Source organism: Leiobunum rupestre, chromosome 8 (genome assembly GCF_980474605.1).
Source record: "Leiobunum rupestre chromosome 8, qqLeiRupe1.1.hap1, whole genome shotgun sequence".
Classification (NCBI taxonomy): Eukaryota; Metazoa; Arthropoda; class Arachnida; order Opiliones; family Sclerosomatidae; genus Leiobunum; species Leiobunum rupestre.
Genome location: NC_143391.1, coordinates 20,215,063 through 20,235,999, shown reverse-complemented (window position 1 = coordinate 20,235,999; position 20,937 = coordinate 20,215,063). Strand labels below are relative to the sequence as shown.

The 20,937-nt window shown below is 42.0% G+C and overlaps 1 protein-coding gene across 5 annotated transcripts in view; it reads right to left on the bottom strand.

The window, feature by feature from the left end:
• Nucleotides 1-20,937, bottom strand: part of LOC149932683 (nephrin-like) — a 113,327-nt gene that overhangs the window by 15,787 nt on the left and 76,603 nt on the right. For all 5 annotated transcript variants that reach the window (XM_090156442.1, XM_090156443.1, XM_090156444.1 and 2 more), the window contains 6 exons: nt 16,670-16,809; nt 14,205-14,358; nt 13,187-13,245; nt 7,217-7,436; nt 4,541-4,852; nt 270-554 (listed from right to left, as the gene is read on the bottom strand). In XM_090156442.1, the coding sequence (XP_090012568.1) occupies nt 270-554; nt 4,541-4,852; nt 7,217-7,436; nt 13,187-13,245; nt 14,205-14,358; nt 16,670-16,809 (1,170 nt within the window). The remainder of the gene's footprint in view (nt 1-269; nt 555-4,540; nt 4,853-7,216; nt 7,437-13,186; nt 13,246-14,204; nt 14,359-16,669; nt 16,810-20,937) is intronic.

The following is a 20,937-nucleotide window of genomic DNA, read 5'->3' as shown; positions in this document are numbered from 1 at the left end:
GAAGCTCGGTTTAAATTCCAATAAGTAATTCCGCTGCGTATTGCGTAAGTTGAAAATTGCATTTAACGATAAACCAGGTCGTGATAATGCCCCAGCTACAAATATACTATAGCGTCCCTGTAAAAGGAATATTTTTAAAATATCCGCTTATCTACCCCGTAGAGCGGGTTTGGAAGCATTCGGTACCGGCCAAAGTGGAGCTCCAGAATGAAAGAAGTTGGTATTAGCGTATATATATCCGAGCAAGAATTTGGCGAGGAGTAACTTACACGTAACTACCAGTTGACACTCGGCGACGTCGGGGCGTCCAATTCCGTTGAAGGCGACGCATTCGTAGACGCCGGCGTCCTTTCGAGTGACCTGACGCAGAATGAGTTCGGAGCGTCCACTTCCGGGAGAACTGTCCGTGGGCAGCCTTTGATCGGCCGCTCCTTTCCGCCGCCATCGGACGCCGGTCGCTGAGGTAGGGTTGGCGTCGAAGAAGCACTCCAGGCGCGCTTCTTCGCCCTCGTGAACTTCCAGCAAACGAGTCAGGTTCGTTATAGTCGCCGCGTCTGGAATTTAATTAGAGTGAGATAGCCGAACGATTTGAGGAAACAAGATTGGACGCGAAGCGAGACTCTCTCTTCCTTTCGCAAACATTAAACGAATAAGTAGGGCCGCTATTAAAATCAAGACGCTCGAGCGGCGGTAATTGGACGCGATATACCCCCGCCGCGAGAACGCGAACGCCGAAATAATTACGAAATAATTTTGGTCGGACATACACTCCGATAGAAACCAATATACCGACTACGCATTTCGTTTAATTAAAATTTTGTCTTTCGCTACGAGTAGAAATCCCCGGACAGGAAGGATACAAAAGCGACTCCACGGTGTTACAAAATCTCAACAATTTATAACAAAGAGGGGCGGTACCCCCGGGGATCAAATTCGCGTTGCGCCGAAGGAGGGGGGGGGGTAAGGGGGAGTGGAATCGAACGCGTTACGTCAGTTTCGGTAAATACTAATTTCGTTCAATCATAATTTGAAAGAAGGGCGGACATCTAACTGGCGCAACGTCCATTGCCATTATGGCGGCCTCGACGCAAACTAGGGGTGGTCCTTTTTATTTTTCATTATTTTTTATTTAATTTGGCCGTCTAGCGGGGGACCCGAGGGGGCACGTCATTTCCTTGGTAGAAAATGCGTTTAGCCAGCTCGTTATTCAAAATGACGGATGACGATATTCCGTGTTGGGCCCATCGCTCGCCTTCGCCCGAGAAATAATTAGTCAACTCTGTTTTTTCCCTTTCACGCACCCCCCCTTCCCCGCCTCACGTCTCCTTTCTCTTCACCATTTATTTTTCTCGCTAAGGGAAGCTAAGGTAACTCACTGAATAGGTGCCAATTCGAGCAAAACCCAAACTTCTGACACCGTCTTTTCTTGATCAAGATTTCTATAAAGATGACAGTAACGAAGCCCGAATCGATCAAGTTTATTATAAGTAAGACATCTTCGCAAGAAACAAAGACGATTTTTGTTGTATAATGTCTTGTAATATTTATAAATATTGGCATTATTAAAGAGCTATCAATATTGAAATATATAATAAAAAGGGCTAAGAAAGTTGGCTTTTCCCTGAACACCGGAATGTTGCGGTTGGAACGCTTCAACAGGCGTTTTGGTCTATTTGGGATCTACTATAATTTGGCGTTAATCGCAAACTAACCTCCAACTACTTTTTAAGATATATTTATCCTTAATGCGTATTGACAATCGCGTAGTTTACTTTAGATATAATATTCAACGATGTTTTGAGTTAAAAAAATAACGTAGAACTGACCCCTTCCAACGTGAGAAACTAAGATTAGAGTCGAAAAAAGAAGCGGAAAACGGACCATTAGAAAAATAAAAGCTGTCATAGAATGAGTGCGCCTTTGAAGCGTTAGTCAGCGCGCACGATCTGGAAGGAAGAGAATATCCATTGGCAACGTCCGCCCATTAACTAAACTATATCGTAAAACAGATTCCGAGAGCGACGTCGGAAGAGGAAGAGAATAACGCCCGCGCCGGGAGGAGACGCGCCTCTTAAAAAGAGTCAAAAACTTTTATTCTCGGCGCAGTCCTCTGATATATGACGGGACTAGAAGGGACAATTTCAGCCGCGTTAAAGAGCAGTTTCCTCATAAAGTATATTCCGGGACGTTTCGGAATACACACCCCGCCAACGAACGCGTCATCCGACGTATAAAGGACTAATCGGCCACTTTCCCGCCTTTGGAAGCGAGGCCCCCAGAGTTCAGGGACGAAATAATAAACGAGCCTCGAAAATCACCGTATTTACGGACACTCCAGGGAAGCCTTTCTCCGGGGGAGACGCCGGGCCTCGGAGGGAATGAGCCGGCGGAGGAAGGGAGGGCGGAGAAAGCGAGCGCTTTACGTTTTATTACGAGCTGATGAATGATTCCGAGCTACAGTGTCGAGTTAAACGGGGGGCTTTTCCGTCTGGCCGTACGTGCGGAGAGGGACGGGAAAAATAATCAAAATCTCAAGCACGAGATAAAGAAAAAATCCCGCTCGGAGGTAATTTATTCATCTCCAAACACAACGGCGCTCATTCGCTTTCTCCTCTTTTGTCAATCTATCGTCCCGAGAGGTACGCCCTCCTTCCGCCGACTCTGCCGGGATAATGTTGGCCAACTTATTGTTCGCGTCACGCGAATACGGCGGAAGTTTGCCCAGGGTCGTTTCGTATCGGGCATAGACCCGCTCGAATCCCGAGGCCTAGGACGGGGTACGATCCGTAAAAGATTCTTCGCTTTGAAAGTCTAAGTATATATATTCAAACACGCTCGGATTAACGCGCTCACGCTACGCGCAAGAATGAGAAGAAAACCCGGTCTTAATATTTTCAAAGGAATTGAAAACGAGCGTAGCTCATCCAGTCCAATTTTCTTCGACGCGATCGGAAGAGAAACGAGCCCACCTTAATCATCGCGAATAAGAAATACATATATAACAGCGACGGACAGCCACGTTTTGAGATTTAATCATAATCGTATCCCCCTTTCGCCTATAAGCTCGGGATTAAGGATGAGTATGAGGGTGAGACAATCTATAAAAAGACGCTGTGTCAGATTGAGAGAGAAGGGGAGAATTGCTCGGATGGCCGTTGGAGCACGCCACTATCAAAGAGAGCGAGTGCCCCGCGTCGAATCAGTATTCCGGCGGTAATGAAATAATGGCGTGATGTTCGACAAAAATGGACGATAAGACGACGCGCTGTGGGGGGGGCGTGAGAGGGGGCTAGAGCCGAAAGGCCGGACAAGCCACTTATTCAAAAGGAAGACGGAGCGTGGCACGCGATACGAGCTTGGAAGACTGGTTCTTGTCTCGCGAGAATTGTACCGAAACGCGAAATTAGTTCAATGGCGGCTTTGTCTCGGACCTCTTCTCTTGGTCTTCGGACAATGGCGAGTATGGATATTCTATCCGTTTATAGGGAAGGTTCAAGCGCGTTGTTTGTCTCTCTCTCAACGCGCGACGTCTTCGTGGGGAAACAATTATTGGTCTAATCAGGCCGACCCATAGAATTAGGCGAGCGGCCTACTAATGGGAATTTCGTGTAAATCGCGACGCTTAATCCCGAGCTAATGACGGCTAAAAGGTAGAGAGCCCGGCAACGGCGGAGTCGCCGGCTTATTCGAGGACCAACGCGTCCTCGAGAAACGGGAGACGCGTCAGCCGGCCCTCTACTGTTAAGCGGGGGGGAAGATTTTGGATAATTGGAACACTTCGGAGTCACCGATTTAAATTATTAATCCCTTCGAAGGCGCGCTCCCCCGTTCTCGAGACCACTCCGTCTAAGAACGGGAGGGGGGATGGAAACACTTAGGATTACCATACGCGTTTCTAGGCCCTTTCGAAAGGTAATCTTTATAAAGGTTGGTAAGCGTTAGCTAAGGACAATCGAGTTATACAAAGAGAAACGTATACGCGAGAAACTTGAGAAGGCGATAGAAGGCCACTATTATAACACTATATTCCCGATTATACGACCGACAATGGCGATTGGGACACTAACAACTATAAAATTACCTCAATACGGCCGTAACTACGATAGTTTCATCCCCCGCTTTTCTTCCCCCTTCGACGAGTTATCCGATAATACATATCGCGATTTATCGATTGGTTTAAAATGTTCCAATGATTCGTACGTTTTATCGAAGACGAGTCTACAAATAGATGTTTACCGAAGTAAATCCGCCAAATTGGGGACTTATCGAGGTCTAGACATCCCAGCTCCAGAGACACGTTGAATCAAAAGACGCTATTAACGCTACGCTAGAGCCGGTATAATTACGGGCTTTAGTATTTCATTTAAGGAACGGCCCGCTTTAAAAATTACGGAGCATCCAGTTAATCAGAAACAACCGGATAGCGACGGTATATTGGACTCGTCGAAGAAGGTCAGTGAGCTTACGAAGCGTCATTCCGCGGGCGAAACGGTCAACTCGATTCGAGGATATGAAGAAAGAAAGGAAATAAATGACTTACAGAGAACGTTGAGAAAGACGGTGGCGTTGGCGGATCCTTGGCTGTTTTCCGCTTCCAGCAGATAACTGCCGGCGTCCGCCCTACTGGCCCCCGTGACGTACAGAACGGGGCCCTCCGCTTCGACGGAGCCGCTGGAGGCGGTTTCCGGAGGCGAGAGCCTTTTGCGATCCCTGGCCGTGGGCACCAGGGTCCCCCTTCTCGTCCATCGGTAGGTCACTTCGACTGGGTTAGCCATGGCCGACACGTTGACCAGCGTCGTATCGCGCTCCACAACGTCCACCCTGGTCACGTGACTCGAAAAGTCCGGCTTGTCTGCGATACGGAGGGAGAGAATAAGAAAGAGGAAATGAGAGACGCGCGCGCGGATATTGCTCGATTGCCGGATGTGACCCTGATTCCAGCAACCAACCGTTTCCACCATTACTGTTATTACCGTTATAGCGAGAAGGAGCGCCGGGCCAACACTATAGTTTTCTTATTCCTTTTTTGCGAGGACAGAGCGTGTCTGGCGTCCGGAAAGAGCCGTAAGAGAAAGGAAGAGAAGAATTTACCGCCGCTCCCTCTCTCGGTGATTATTAGCCCTTTCCTCCGCGGGTCATTGGACCCCTTATGGTTTCAATTAAGAGATATCTGTTCCTTCGCAGCCATCGACGCGGTTGAGCGTCGAACCCGAGATTTAAGAAAAAATCCATTATTCAAAACCCCGCGCGTTAGCCTAACGTTTACGTGTAGGGTTTTGAATAATGGATAATGAACGCATTCGGAACTCGTTATTATATTAATATTTAAGCAACAACAATGATAACATTTAGATTTAAGAATCGCTAAAAGCCGTTTCCCCGAAAAACTTTCCGAACAACTTTTTTTAATAAACCAAAAATCTTTCTCTTTCATAGGACATGAATAATTGACTAATCCCAGTTCCATGTTCGCGAAGCAAAGACCATTAAGATAGAAAAAAAAATCTCCCAGAGATGCGTGCTGCGGGAAAATCGTGCAACTCGGGATTATAGCGAGAAAATGTCACTGATATATGAATTACTTCCTAGAAAAAACCTCGGCTTTACTTTGAATTAAAAGGCAAAAAAAAAATATACACGAGGGGCGAAATTTTACATCGCGCCATACAACGATCGAGGGAAATTTATTGAATATAATATATTTCTAATCACGAGTCATTCAAACGTATAAAAAAGGTGAAGTTCGTGGATTAAAGGGAGGAGGGACGGGGTACTGGCGCGTTAAAAAACTGCCATATTTCAAAGTGGCTAGTTCGGGGGTGAAAGATTTGATTCTTTAATCGAACCTGTAGAAATCGGGGCGAGTATAGCTTAGCGCGTAGTTGCTATAAAGGAGGGATGAATATTAAGTCTGTTGGGCCTTAAAGAAGCCCTGACTTTCGCATTATCGCCATTATTCCCGGACTAATGCAACCCTGACGGCGAAGGCCTATCGCACGTTCTAGCGAAGATAAAACTTTATCCCTCCCCCGAACTCGCCAAGAAAAAGAGCGCGGCTCTATAAGAAAAGGCGCGTCAGACCTTTCGCCCATCCAAGATTTATTAACCTAGAGGATTACCTTAATTCCAAATTCAAGTAGAAAAGATAAAAAGGGGCTCAAAAGACCATTTTCTCTAATCGATTTTTTTCGCGTCCTTCGAAAATATTACGGTTTTCTATTATTCGTTTTTTTCTCTCTCTAGCTGTGGGTGCAAAAGGAAGACTTCCATCTTTTATTGCCGGGACCAAAATAGCCCGGAGAGACGGGAGAAATAAGCTATATTTTTTCGGTACAGGTGTATCGACCAAAAAAATCAACTCCGAAAGCGAAGAGCGGTACCCTACCTGCGAAAACGATGGTAGAAGCTTTATTAAAAACATTCCCCTAATGTTTTTATTCACCCTCCTTTCTACCCGTCGTTTTTTCTTTATTTTCCTTTTTTATCCTTTTTCCCCGATCAATTCAGTCTCACGGGATCCTAGATTCGCGGTGGGGAAAGGCTGGGGTTGGGGGAAAAAGGAATTGAAAATTGTTTAAGGATTTCGATTCGAGATTTTCGTTCGGATTTGAGCCTCATTTAAAATGTTTGTGCCTTACTAAATCTTACAAAAAGCGAGCAACACTTTTCCTTTTCTTTTTTTTTGTTAGGTTCCGTTTTAAAGCCAACAGTATAATTGCGTACCGCTGCCTTAAGACTATTTATATTCTAATACGTTCAATAATTTCTACACTACCGGTTCAATTTTGCATCAGGTCCAAAATAGGCTTACCCGTGCTCGGGCAATTTAGTGCTCGGAATTGTTTATTCATTATCCACAAAATTTCCGATTTATTTCACAAAAGTTGGTAAAAAGAATATAATTTTAACTTATTTAATTATGTTTTTTACGCAACCAAGCATTTATTTGAATTAAAGTGGTATATATTTAAATAATTGTTTGTTTTGTTTAAATAATAGGCTTATCCACTTTCGATTATTTAAACATTTTACAATTATTATTCAAATATTGGTTATTTAAATATCGCCGAACTTATTTTATCCATGAATAAAAGTTAATCGAACGCCGAACTCTAGGGCAATTAATATTACGCTATAAATACAAATTCATATACAGTAATGGAGTAATGGTCAGTTCGAGGGGTCAGTTTCGGAAATATGAAAGAAGAATACTCACAAAGCACGCGCAAGGTGAAGTTTCCCCTGGCCGATTTCCCCAGGGGTTCGTTGGAAGCCAAACACGAAATGACCGCTCCGTCCTCTTTGGAAGTGACCCTCAAATGAATTCGACTGCCGCCGGCCACTGACCTTTGACCCGTTAACGACTCTACTCTGTTTCTGAACCAAGAGAATTTGGGGTCCGGGTTACTGGGACTGGCTTTGCACGTCACCACCACCTGACGAAATAAGAAAGGTCAACTCTCTTCCTAGAAAATAATAATTAATGATATGGCACCCAATTAAAAAAAGCGGAAGGCCGTCATTAAGAAGAAATAATGAGTCTATTCACAGGGAATTTTACGACTTTAAGAGTCGTAACAATTAAATGGCCTACTTTACTTAGTACAAGATTAATCAGTTTAATAAAGTAAAGCTCGAAGGCCGCAATCAGGTAAAATCCGCGCGTGAAACGCGACTGATTCGCTACCATCGCAGCCACGCATTAGCAAAAGGGAAAAAAATTATTAGTTGGGCGAATTTTTTTTATTACGGTCCTTAAAAGTGGTAGCAACCTTCCTTCCGCGGAACGAGCCCGTTTTAAGCGCCATCTGCAATCCATAATACAAACTGGCCCACTTTTGATACGGAAACAAAAACTATATAGCTTCAATAAAAATTCGCTCCTCGCAGTTTAAAATTTGCTTATCTAATAGGAATAGGTGTACGCTTTTCCTAAATTATATTTTAGGAAAAAATGTCACTGTTTTTAAACGGACATTATTATTATTAAACGCCCGTATTAAATCAAGAGTACGATGGAAAATATAATTTAATATTTCCAAAAATTCTCCTCCATCAGTACGAAATTAGTTTCCAAATAGCCTTCTATATCTATCTCCCTTTCTTATCCAATCTCGCGACGTTTTGGATATTTGTATTCCATCGACACGCGCGCTGGTAACATCTAAATTGAATTCCTTTTAAATTTTAAGCTTTGGACCGGAGAAGAGATTGGAAAATTTATATTTGATTTCAATTTTTTGAACTATATTTTCTGGATTAAAAATAACGGGGGGTTCGTGGCCGTGCTGTAGAGGAACACCCCGGGGATAATGATTTCAATCTAATTTTCAATTTCCGGAATTGGGGAAGAGGAACTTTTTTTTCTACGTTTTTTCATTTGAAAATTCGCATAAAACAAAGAATAAATATTAGACTTTTTTCACGAGGTTATTTCTTTAAAAATATTTTCCTTTAGGTTTTTTTTTTACTTTTTAGCAATTTCCTGGTTGGAATCTTACGCAATAGCATGAGTAACATGATAAATATTAGTAGGACACTGAACGATATTGATTAATGGTAGTCTGTCGAAGAAGTCAGTCCAGAAGTGGAAATTCGTCACTACACTCAAACGAGTTTAAATCTAAAAATGTCTAAAATAACTACATTAAGTAACGAAGCGAATGTTTATAATAGTTAATTTTATGTTTCGATTCAATAAATCATTATTACTTTACCGAACGTTATTTTTTCTTTTGAAAGAGTTTTAATTTTGTTACTCAGTTCAAACAATTCATTTATTTAGTGTTATAGATTCCATGGTGGTACAGTCCCGATCAAAAGTTTCTGGCGGTTTTCTCTTGGCAGCCATTTTGTTTCTATTTTAGGTAGAGAGCCGAATGAGGGCTTCTATGAAAGAATAAACCACGAAAATAATATGCAGTGAAAATTAGTGCCCTATTAGGGCACGAGCCTAGCCGGAAATAGCCAAACCCCTCCAAAATGACGTTATGAAAAATAAGTATAATTTGTCGCGTTTAGGCTTATTCGACGCGTCATAATATTCGGAAACCGAATCTGGTTTAATTTCTCAAATCGGATATGTGGTTGTAAAGTTATTGAAGAAATAGTGATGACGGAAAACATGAAAATTAACCCTAATTTAATTTTTAAATTAAAAATGACATAAGTGTTAATTTTGGTTTCCGAATATTATGACGCTTCGAATAAGCTAAACACGACAAATTATATTTATTTTTCATGACGTCATTTTGGAGGGGTTTGGCTATTTCCGGCTTGGCTCGTGCCCGATTTGTGGTAGGGCACTAATTTTCACTGCATATTATTTTCGTGAGGGTATTCTTTCATAGAAGCCCTCATTCGGCTCTCTACCTAAAATAGAAATAAAATCGCTGTCAAGAGAAAACGGCCAGAAACGTTTGATCGGGACTGTACATATTTATGACAGTGGCAAAAAGTGGCAAATAATAAATTATTGCACTAAAATTATATAAATAGGCCAAAATAACTAATTTCCATTAAATGATTTTTTCTTCAAAATGTCTTACCAAATATAATATAAAAATAATGTTAGTAACCGTATTTAGTTGCCTAAACTTAATCGGGGTCATCGGACCATCCAGCTTTATTTTCACTTCTGGAGTTAACGTGATTTATCAGTGTTACCACTTGCCGATTGTTCATTCTTCCCCAAAAGCTTGAGGAATATATATTTGTTATTTGACTAAAATAATCCCAAATCTGAAATTTTAAAACATTATTTGCCACTATTTGTTAGAAACGTTTGATCGGGACTGTACATATTTATGACAGTGGCAAAAAGTGGCAAATAATAAATTATTGCACTAAAATTATATAAATAGGCCAAAATAACTAATTTCCATTAAATGATTTTTTCTTCAAAATGTCTTACCAAATATAATATAAAAATAATGTTAGTAACCGTATTTAGTTGCCTAAACTTAATCGGGGTCATCGGACCATCCAGCTTTATTTTCACTTCTGGAGTTAACGTGATTTATCAGTGTTACCACTTGCCGATTGTTCATTCTTCCCCAAAAGCTTGAGGAATATATATTTGTTATTTGACTAAAATAATCCCAAATCTGAAATTTTAAAACATTATTTGCCACTATTTGTCATATTATTTAACACACGCCGTTTACCACTTCGGAACACTGCTTGGCAGTTCAAAAGTCCTCAGCTACGTTATGAGTGCTATGGTTTTTGACTATAGTTGAACGCTGCATCAAAGTAGACAGTAGGCGGTTTCTTTTCGCCTGTTCTCGGACTAAAAGTGTACTCTTTTTACCCTAAAACGTTTTATTCGCCTGTTCCGGGGATGAGAATTACTCCGCCCCACAATCTAGTCGATGTTCCATAGTATTTTTTTTAATCCTTCTGAAAAGGAGGTGTAAAGGAGTTAATCGGATTTTATCGTCTGCAGCCATTTGGAAAAACGCTTATACTCCGACTCAAACTATTCGCCATCACAGAGTCGGAGTAAAATGATGTCATAGCCTTACTCTTCTTACCCTACTCCGAAATCCCGGAACGAGCGAAAATAAACCACCTACATGTAGGTCGATTTTTAGGAGGTCGTTTTTTTAGGAGGTCTTCTGCCGGAAGTGGGTAAACGCTTCGTTACAAAAAATGGTCTATTGGAAAGCTCTAATATTATTTCATCATCAACGATTGAATAGAAAATTTTTTAAGAGGGTTTTTGATATATATATATATATATATAAATTTATATCCAATTCCAACGATGAATACTTCGTTAAGAAAACTCGAAAGAATTTGAACGAGTACATTGGAAAGGCTTCTGGCTCTCAAGCAGATCGCTACACATCCCCTTTTCTCGTATTGAAGTGGAGTTTTTCTAAGGACTTGATAAGGTGCAAAAGAGTACGGGTGGTTGTCGAATATTTTTTCTTCACGCCACTCTTACGGAAATGAAACGAAATTTGGAAAGGCTGCGGAACCGAAATGAGAAAAGAGGCTAAGAAGATATTTCCCATTTTAAGAGGCCATTGATTTATCCCAAAAGCTAGGCTTTCTTTTTGGACACCGAATGTTCGACGAAGTTCCAAAATACTTTCGAAATGCCAAAGAATGACTAAATATATATATATTTTTTAATTCAACGAAGACCTTTTCCTTTTAAGAAAAGCATTTTACGCAATTAAAACAAGAACTTGGCTTTTCCTTTTTCCCCATTTTGAAGTTCTAAAAACAATTGGTCAAAGAAGAGAAATAGAGGCCACATTTCAGTTTTGGCATTAAACCGAATGAAATTGGATTTTACCGCGACACATTAAAATTAGAGATGGTATTTCAGTGTTAACCGAAACTCGAAGTGTTGGCAAAAGCCCGGATGAAATTTGTTTTTCGGACACATTAACAATAGAGGTCGTATTTCAGGGTTGGTCAAACCCGGATGAAATTGTTTTTTTTTACCGGGACACATTAAAAATAGAAGTCGTATTTCAGTATTGGCAAAAATCCAGATGAAATTTGTTTTGGGGACACATTAACCCTAGAGGAGGTCGTATTTCAGGGTTGGCAAAAACTCCGATAAAATTGCTTTTTAATGGGATACATAAAAAATGGAGGTCATATTTCAGTTTTGGCCCAAAACCGGGTAAAACCGAAATCAAAAAGTCTCTCTTTTTAGGGTAATAGGCAGTGATAATTTCATGTAATGAAGGAAAAGAAACAATATCAATTTATAAGATTTTGAATTTTAGACCTCTTTATTATGTTGCTGAATCACTAATTTATTTATGGCTATTTGCGCAAATAATAATCTTTAATTTGTTGTTTAATAGCTGAACATTATATTGGAGCGTGATTTTAATTATCACACCATTCAACACAGCATTTTTCTCATTAACAAGATTTGTGAATTAAGATGACTATCATTGTAAGACCTTACTTATGGGATTTGTTTACTAACTATGAAATGAGACTATAGCTTTAAAAGTCAACAAAGTGTACAAACTTAAGTTTTATAAAAACCATTAACAGCGAAGAAACCAGGACCGAAATAGTTGCTATACCGGTTTAGGGGGGGGGAGGGGAACCTGAAGTTATTAAAGGTTCAATTTGAACGTTCTTAATTATCATAGATGGCAATACTTCCCGATTTATCACCAGAAACTACTTCTAATATTATTTTAAGCAATGTTCTATGTAAAAACTAAAAACAAAGATGAAATCATGAAAAATACGGCCAAAAAATACACGAATTAAACAATATTTTACACGGTTCTTCTATAATTTAAAAATTAAACGTTTCAGTCTGCTGGCGCCATCTGGTAAGACATCAATCGACCTCTAACGGCGTTCCCTCTGTGAAAGGATGTTCTCTCTTGTAAAATATGTATCGGTCTAATGTTTATAATAGTGGTAGGAGGGAAGGAACATTAACTATCCAACATTCTCCGAGAAACTGCTAAAAAATATGAGGAAACCGAAAGGAAACAACCTACAAAATCCATAGTTTTGAAATGGCTTAATAAACAGCCTTTTGTACCGAGTTCCAGGAGCGTATTAATTTACAGGCTGGTGTCTTAATTGAAAAAGCCACCCTGAGTATCTTTGCGGCGATTCGAGAAGTTCCGCGGGAATTAAAAATACTACAGTAAACGTACGTCTTAACGAGTCGTATCTAGGGCGCGGTTTTAAAAGGAATCAGTAAGCCCGGCGGCAGAGCGAGTGTCTCGGTAATTGTTAATAAGCGGAGGGCTCGGAAATGTTTAAAAGGCTGGATCGCTTAACGTGGCGGTGGGGGTGGCCCGGACGGTGGCGAGTTAATGCCGTTCGCGTCACTTTCCTCGTTTGGAAATAAACTTTTGGCAGCTTCGCGCCATTACCTTTTACAAATGGTCCCTGGTAGTAGGAGGACCCAACCCTGGCCGGACTTTCTTCGCCGAAGGTACGGTGGCGGGTTCGCCCAGGGTACGGAGGCTCTCGCTTCTACATTTCCACAGAGTTAATAATGATAGCTACTATTAAACGGTCCGAGAAGGTTCCGGTAGGAGGAGAGGCCGGTTGACGTTGCGGGCTGGATCGAAGGACGCGAAATGTCGCTGGGGAACTTAATGGTCCTAATGACTTACTTTCCCGCGGTGTCACTTTGACGGCTCCCTATCTTTTCAGCTCGTGATTTCCCCTTACTTACCGTGGTCCCGGATCGAGCGGGTTGAGGATCCGCTTCCATAATTACGTGATCCGGTCCGTCTGCGGCCGTGTAAAGACGCGGGAGGAAAAAAAAGAGACACTGTTTATAAAAATGAAATCGAGGGCGTACTTTCGCGTTTGGGCCTACGCGCCAAATTGGTTTTACAACTCGCGGATATGTTGGAAGGGAAAAAAACGCGTGAAGGAGAGCGAAATTGATACGCAGAGAGGTCGCTTTAGAGACGAATTTATATTCGAGTCGGACATTAAGCGCAGCTACTCGAAAGCTTAATGGGCCAACAGATCGCGATCGATGGTATTTATTAGCCATTAAAACGGATTTCAACGCGTTAATTACCATCTAAAAGAGACCCCCGCTCGCGCTTAAGTGTTTCGGGATACAACCGTGGAAAACGTGAACAATTTTCGCCACTCATTCCGTTATTCTCAGAACGACTTAAAGTCAATAAACGGTTTTTTTTGGGGATGTTCAAGAACCTCTTTGGATAATTTTCATTTAATTATACTCTCTTTTCTAGATACGTGTTTCGAAATAAAACAAGGGCTGGTCACGTATTTAAAAACTAAAATAAGCGGCGATTACATTTTAAGAGTACGTTTGACCCGTTTCTTTTCATTCGCGCGAATGTAAAAGAAACTTTATTTAGAGGAAATGTGTACAAAAACCGAGTTGCACAGAATTTCACGAGGCACGCGGAATCAAATAAAGATTGCTGGTCAACTGTACGAAGCTCTTTATGCTTGGTTTCCACTAGGGCACGTCATAATGTAAATTTTTTAACGCGCGTAAAAACCTTTGTACATCCCAAAATTGAGTGACGCGTTGTTACGCGATCTAGTGGAAACCAAGCTTAATGCCAAAAGTAGCACTGTCATATTTAGGAGAGGCCAGCGCGTCATAGAAATCTATGTCCGCGCGAATAGCGAAAGACTATCAACGAGATATGGCCGAACGAACGGCCAATGGGAATCTAAGGGAAATAAAAGAAACGTCTTACACAGAACGGTCAACTTCATAAGAACGGCGAAGGGCCTGGGGGTGGCGACGTTCTCGGCTTCGCATCTGTAGAGGGCATTGTGGTCATCAGCTTCGGCCCGGATGACCAGTTCGCTGGACACCCCGCTACCCGAGGTGGTTGTCAAAGTTCGAATCTGCGGAGAAACGAAAGATAGAGAGAGAAATATATGGATGAAGAAGGCGTTAATCGAAAAACGATACCATCATGCGCGCCGTTCTTATCCACCATCCAAGAGATAAAAAAAAATCCCCAAAAAGGTCATTAAAAAACCGTTAAAACATAAAACGGAAAAATTTTCAACCGATACAGAGCGCCATCTAGAAGACTTATTCTATTTTGTTGGGGAAAAGAAAAAGGCCACTCGAAACGTATTTAAGGGAGGGTTATGATTAATTGTCCTCAATTCATGAACGCCCGAAATGTCTTATTTTTCTAAGACAACTTCGTATCACGAAATGTTATTAAAAAAAATGTTCCTCGAGGTTAAATGAGGCGATTGTTCATTTGTATATTTATCAAATCGAAGACAATAAACTGTCTATGCTTCCTAGGAAAACGTTATCGCCAACTTTTACTAAATCACGAGATAGGAAATAAAATCAAAAGTAACACTCGAGGTTTCTTTATTTTAGAGAGGTTCTAGGCCAACGAGGAAAACGGGAGGTACTGCCTCGGAGAGAATGAGGTGTACTCGAAGGAGGTATAAAAGTGCGAATCCTTCTGGGGATATAAAGGAGAGTCCGAGGCCTAACTGGCAACGCGGTGGTCTTAGTAGAGGCGACTTCTTCCACGAGGGAAAATGATTCATAGAGGCTGATAAGAACGATTTTTTAGGCTTTCGAAATTGAAAAACCGCGGACGCAAAGCGCCGATTGCGATTGAAAAATCGAACGACAGGAACACTGGCCTATTGGAACTGGTGTTTTATTGCCGAAGGTCCCCCCTGCAACCTCCCCTTTTCTGTCCGCTCACCTCCTCTTCCCTTTTTTCTTAGCTTTTTTTTATTCTTTTCTGGCGAGAGTTTTTAAGAGCTTCCTCGGTGGCAAATAGTAACTGGACAAGAGCGTTTAGGGTGTTATAGGATGGCTGCCGGTGTCGTCCTCAGAGAGAAAAGAAAGAGTGAACTCTTCCGAGAAAAACCTTTCTTTAGCTAGAGCTTCTCTCCTGTCTCGCCGCTATCATATAAAAGTTTGAAAACCCTCGTGGGGATAACTCCACGCCGCTGCTGTGCAAAAGGTTTTCGATCTCTATGGACGACTTCGTCTTACGTTATATACCGAGTTCATTCTACCTACAACAAAAACTAAGCCTCAAATGGTAGCTAGACTGTACAATTACCCTTTGACCTACGCAGTGGCTAAACTCTTATTTTCAAGAAGGGATAATTTTCCAATATGTCTGACAATGGAGACAAGGTTTCGAGCCATTTACTCAACGATAATCCGTTGACTTACACTTTAGCTAAAGGTCGCGTTTTCTTACGGCTCTCTCTCAACGAAGATGGGTGTAAGTAAGGGTTAGGGTTACGTGTCTGTAGTGTTCTATTGGGAAAACAGACGACTATTTGAGTCTCTTTCCTCGAGGGTGTTAAGACAACACAGTGTGTTCTCGCGTTTGATGACGTTCTAATGCTTACTGGTACTCCATTTGTCGCTGTTAAGCGGAGGTGGAACAATATTGAAACCTTATTTCTTACTTAGATACTTTTAAAAGTGTAATTTTCACAGTTGTAGGGAATATATTCATAATATATAATCAGTATCCATCCAGGGCATAAAAATGAAACACAGTTTAACCCTTACTGTCAATAGTTTAAAACTTCCAACAAAATATTAAGCGATTTTTTACTCCACCCAACGATGTAAATGTTAATACCACACGACCTAAGGATATTATTTATGAACCATATTTTCTGGATAAAGTAGTTTTAAAAAATCAATATATTTCACCCCAAGCTAATTTCTCTTCCAAAGTACATTTTGAAAAATTAGAATATATGTTTTTCAAGATAATAATATTAACAGTAAAAGAAAGATGAATAAGCCATAAAAGTGTAAATAAATTCATTTAAAAAAATGAAATAATCTAATTAATGAAAATTGCGAAGGGGGATTTGGTTTGTTTGGTAAGACACTCCGACGAAACATTACGCGGCGTTTGTCCTCCACTTCCGTTGCCATAAAATACGAAGTCTGAGAGGTAGAAATCAGATATGAATAAATCGTATCAATGGAAGAATCGTCTGCAAATTGTTTTTTTTCTTCCGCGGTAGAGGCTCGGCTAAAATCAATAAGGTTTTTTGTTCTTGGCGAAAGGTATCCGTTATCATTGGCGACGGGAGAGTCTGACGGAGAAGAGGAGACGAAGGAGGAATTGGTCGCAGTAAAGAAGAGGGAAAGGCGAGCCATCTAGTTGAGAGGAAAAGAGACTTATTTATAGCTCACCTCTCGGTCCCTCTTAAACCATCGCAGGGAGGCTCTGGGGTGACCGCCCAGGGCGACGCAGACGAAACGGTAGAGCTCTCCTTCTCGCAAAGGACGAGTGGCGTCCCGCATCCCCAGGATTGTCGGTGCCGCCGGAGGAGCTATACGCGCGAAGAAAGAAATATCAGAAAACAGAAAGAATAAATAAACAAAGAATAAGAGAAAGTATTATACGGAGAGAGAGAGAGGGAGAGAGAGGGGGGGAGAGAGAGAGAGAGATCATAAAAACGCCAGCGGAAAAGCACACAAAAGGGAGAGCTATATGTAATTCTTTTATATATTTATTTCTAATGCGTATTTCATGAAGCAATCGGTCGTTTGGGCGTCGGTCTTAGAGAGAGAGTCACCAAAAAGAAGAGAAACGAAGCCACTTCACCAATGGCGCTACTAAATAACGTACGAGTAGCGGGGCGGGTGGTCTAGTTTCGTGGAAAGCGCTGAGAAGACGTTATTTAGTCGCGATAAACGTCTGGCCCCCGAAGAAAGACGGAAGGAACGAAGAGAGAGACGGAGGAGAAAAATAGAAAACGGCTGTTGCTTTGAAAAAACCATCGAAGCGAGCTGGAATTAAGAAGTTTCGACAATATTTATCCGAGAGGGTATACGTCGATTTTGTCTTCTCTTCCAGAGAAACTGCGCGGATTCAAAAGAGATACGCAATTTTCTCTTTATCTCTCTCTCTCTTGGTTTTCCCCGTTTTCCAAGCCCACCCTCCTTTGGCGACATTTAACGTTTTACGAAGAATGACACGGAAGTTTTCTCCTCCGCCTCTACGACACCACCGCTTGAAATAAAAGAACCCTCATGTATAAATGCAAAGCTCTATTTTTTGTTCGATTTTATGATTTCTCTTCTTGTTATTTGGAGAAAAGGAACGGCAATGGAGATACGTTTTGATCCATAAATATCAATTTGAGTCGCTTTTTTTCCGGTGGGTAAATTCCCCGGGCACAAAGGAATCCCGGCCAATTGTCTTTTACGGTATAAATTTGTCTAGGTTGATTTATACTTGACGAAGTTTTAGATATTATAAGCGAATTATTCAGATGCTTGTTAGAAATGTAATTTAATTACCACTACAATCGAAGTCAATATAGACAACCCTTTAGAAGATTTAAGTTTTAGGGAACTGATTTGATTGCTTTTAGGGGGAATTAGCTTACTGTTACAAAACGAGGGGGATTGGGAACTGTTCCAACACGAGGGGGATTCGTATCTGTTCCAACACGAGGGGTATTAGCTTACTGTTCCAACACGAGGGGAATTAGCTTACTGTTCCAACACGAGGTGGATTGGTATCTGATCCAACACGAGGGGGATTGGTATCTGTTCCAACACGAGGGGGATTGGTATCTGTTCCAACACGTGAGGGATTGGTATCTGTTCCAACACGTGAGGGATTGGTATCTGTTCCAACACGAGGGGGATTCGTATCTGTTCCAACACGAGGGGGATTCGTATCTGTTCCAACACGAGGGGGATTGGTATCTGTTCCAACACGAGGGGGATTCGTATCTGTTCCAACACGAGGGGGATTGGTATCTGTTCCAACACGAGGGGGATTGGTATCTGTTCCAACACGAGGGGGATTCGTATCTGTTCCAACACGAGGGGGATTGGTATCTGTTCCAACACGAGGGGGATTGGTATCTGTTCCAACACGAGGGGGATTCGTATCTGTTCCAACACGAGGAGGATTGGTATCTGTTCCAACACGAGGGGGATTGGTATCTGTTCCAACACGAGGGGGATTGGTATCTGTTCCAACACGTGAGGGATTCGTATCTGTTCCAACTCGTGAGGGATTCGTATCTGTTCCAACACGAGGGGGATTCGTATCTGTTCCAACACGAGGGGGATTCGTATCTGTTCCAACACGAGGGGGATTCGTATCTGTTCCAACACGAGGGGGATTGGTATCTGTTCCAACACGAGGGGGATTCGTATCTGTTCCAACACGAGGGGGATTGGTATCTGTTCCAACACGAGGGGGATTGGTATCTGTTCCAACACGAGGGGGATTCGTATCTGTTCCAACACGAGGAGGATTGGTATCTGTTCCAACACGAGGGGGATTGGTATCTGTTCCAACACGAGGGGGATTGGTATCTGTTCCAACACGTGAGGGATTGGTATCTGTTCCAACACGTGAGGGATTCGTATCTGTTCCAACTCGTGAGGGATTCGTATCTGTTCCAACACGAGGGGGATTCGTATCTGTTCCAACACGAGGGGGATTGGGAACTGTTCCAACACGAGGGGAATTAGCTTACTGTTCCAACACGAGGGGGATTGGTATCTGATCCAACACGAGGGGGATTGGGAACTGTTCCAACACGAGGGGAATTAGCTTACTGTTCCAACACGAGGGGGATTGGGATCTGTTCCAACACGAGGGGGATTGGTAACTGTTCCAACACGAGGGGGATTGGGAGCAGCGCTAACAACCGTCTCAAAATGGTCAATCTTCTTTAGAATAAAACTTTTATTTTCATTTAAATTTGAGTTCCAGCGAAACGTAAAAGACATTCTTGTACGGAATTTTAAAACAGCTTTGGGATGAATACATTCGGGATTTGATTCGAAAATTAAAGCAACATCTTAAATTTGTACCCTAATAAGCGTAAAAGGAAAGGCGCAATAGGGGTCAGGCGGCTGTCATTTGCTCAGTACCCCGTAAATGAATTCGCCCACCCGTCCTCCCATTGCACATCATCCCATTCTCTAAGGTCCTTCCAAATTTCTCTCCGACGCGAGGGTTTTAGATAAATGTTCATTCGATAACCGGGGCGGGAACTGAGTCTTTACCACCTTGATAATTTAAAGCGAACTACGAGTTGACCCCTCGATGGGAAGCTTCCTAAAAACTGACGGAAGGAGGCGGGCAAAAAGCTTTAAATAAAGGTTTTCTCTGAGAATTTAGAACATTTCGACAGATTATACGCGAAGCAGCTTCGACAAAAAACTAACTAATGACCTTCTAGACAACCGAGAAATGAAAGAAAAAATCTCCTCGGAGAGGAACCTTTTTCTCTCTCAATTCTTCTAGATCCTTTGTATCAGGAAACGTAACAAGACGGAGGGATTTTTAGCCTCAAGGTAAATCTGCTCTGCGGTGAAGAAAAAACCCAAAATGGAAGGGGGCCCGAAAACATTCTCTGGTGACAATTACGAGGGCATAGCGCCGCGGACAAAAAAAAGACTTAAAAGGGGAAAAAACCCGCTGAGGTGTCCCAAATTACGAAGGAAAAAGTTTCGCTCTTTACTTTATTTCTCGCTAGTCCCGATAGGGTTTTTAAAATTTAGCCGTCGAAAGAGAATATACGGTTTATTCTCTAGGAAAAAATTAAGGCGATTTAAATTACAATAGAGGTTGGATGCGGAAAACACTATATTCAGCTAATAACGATATAAACAAAGAGGGTTCAAATATAGCGAAGTTTAAAAAAAAATATTTTACATTACCTAACGCGGCATTTCCAATTTAAACCCGTACTTCGGAAATTGATTTCGATCAACGGGGACGCTTTCCTATAGACGTTAAAACGTAGATTTCACTTATTTCCCTCGCTTTAAGTATATTAGCGGGTGAGAGATCGTATCTATCGGTATTTCGTATTATTTTAGAAGCGCACGGAGTGGCTAGGCGTAACCCCAGAGGGTTCAAACAAAAATTTATATCCGAAGAAGGCGTTGGGGTGGCCACGATGTAATATTTTTGCATGCCACTACCGCACGATAACGCGAGTGGATTTTGGTATAAAGTGGCTAGGTAAAGTTTCACCTCTGATATATCTCTCCGAGAGAAAAAGGGGCCGACCACCGTAAGAAATTTTTAGCGCCGGCGGCTGCGAGTTTAATCTTACCCTCAATTTCGAGAGGGGCCCGAAATCTCTACGGGCTAACGGCGCGTTTTTCTCCATCTCTATTTTTTCTCCCGCTCTGGTCTTTTTTCACACTCTAGGCCGGCGCCCCGCGGTTTTTCTTGCCGCTTCTAGATCAGATGCGCTTACCTAAGCGCGTCTGTGCATAGAGGATTTCTGCCCATCCGCCCGCAGAACCCACCCACGCCGATTTTGCTCCGGACTATCGGAGAGGAGAGAGAGATGGGTTGCCAAGGTAACCGGACTTTCTCCGGGCTACCTCGCTCTCTCCATCTTTATTTTCGCTCGATTCTCGATGCCCCGTACCTTTTTCATTTTCTATTTGTCAAAAGTAAAAAAAAATAA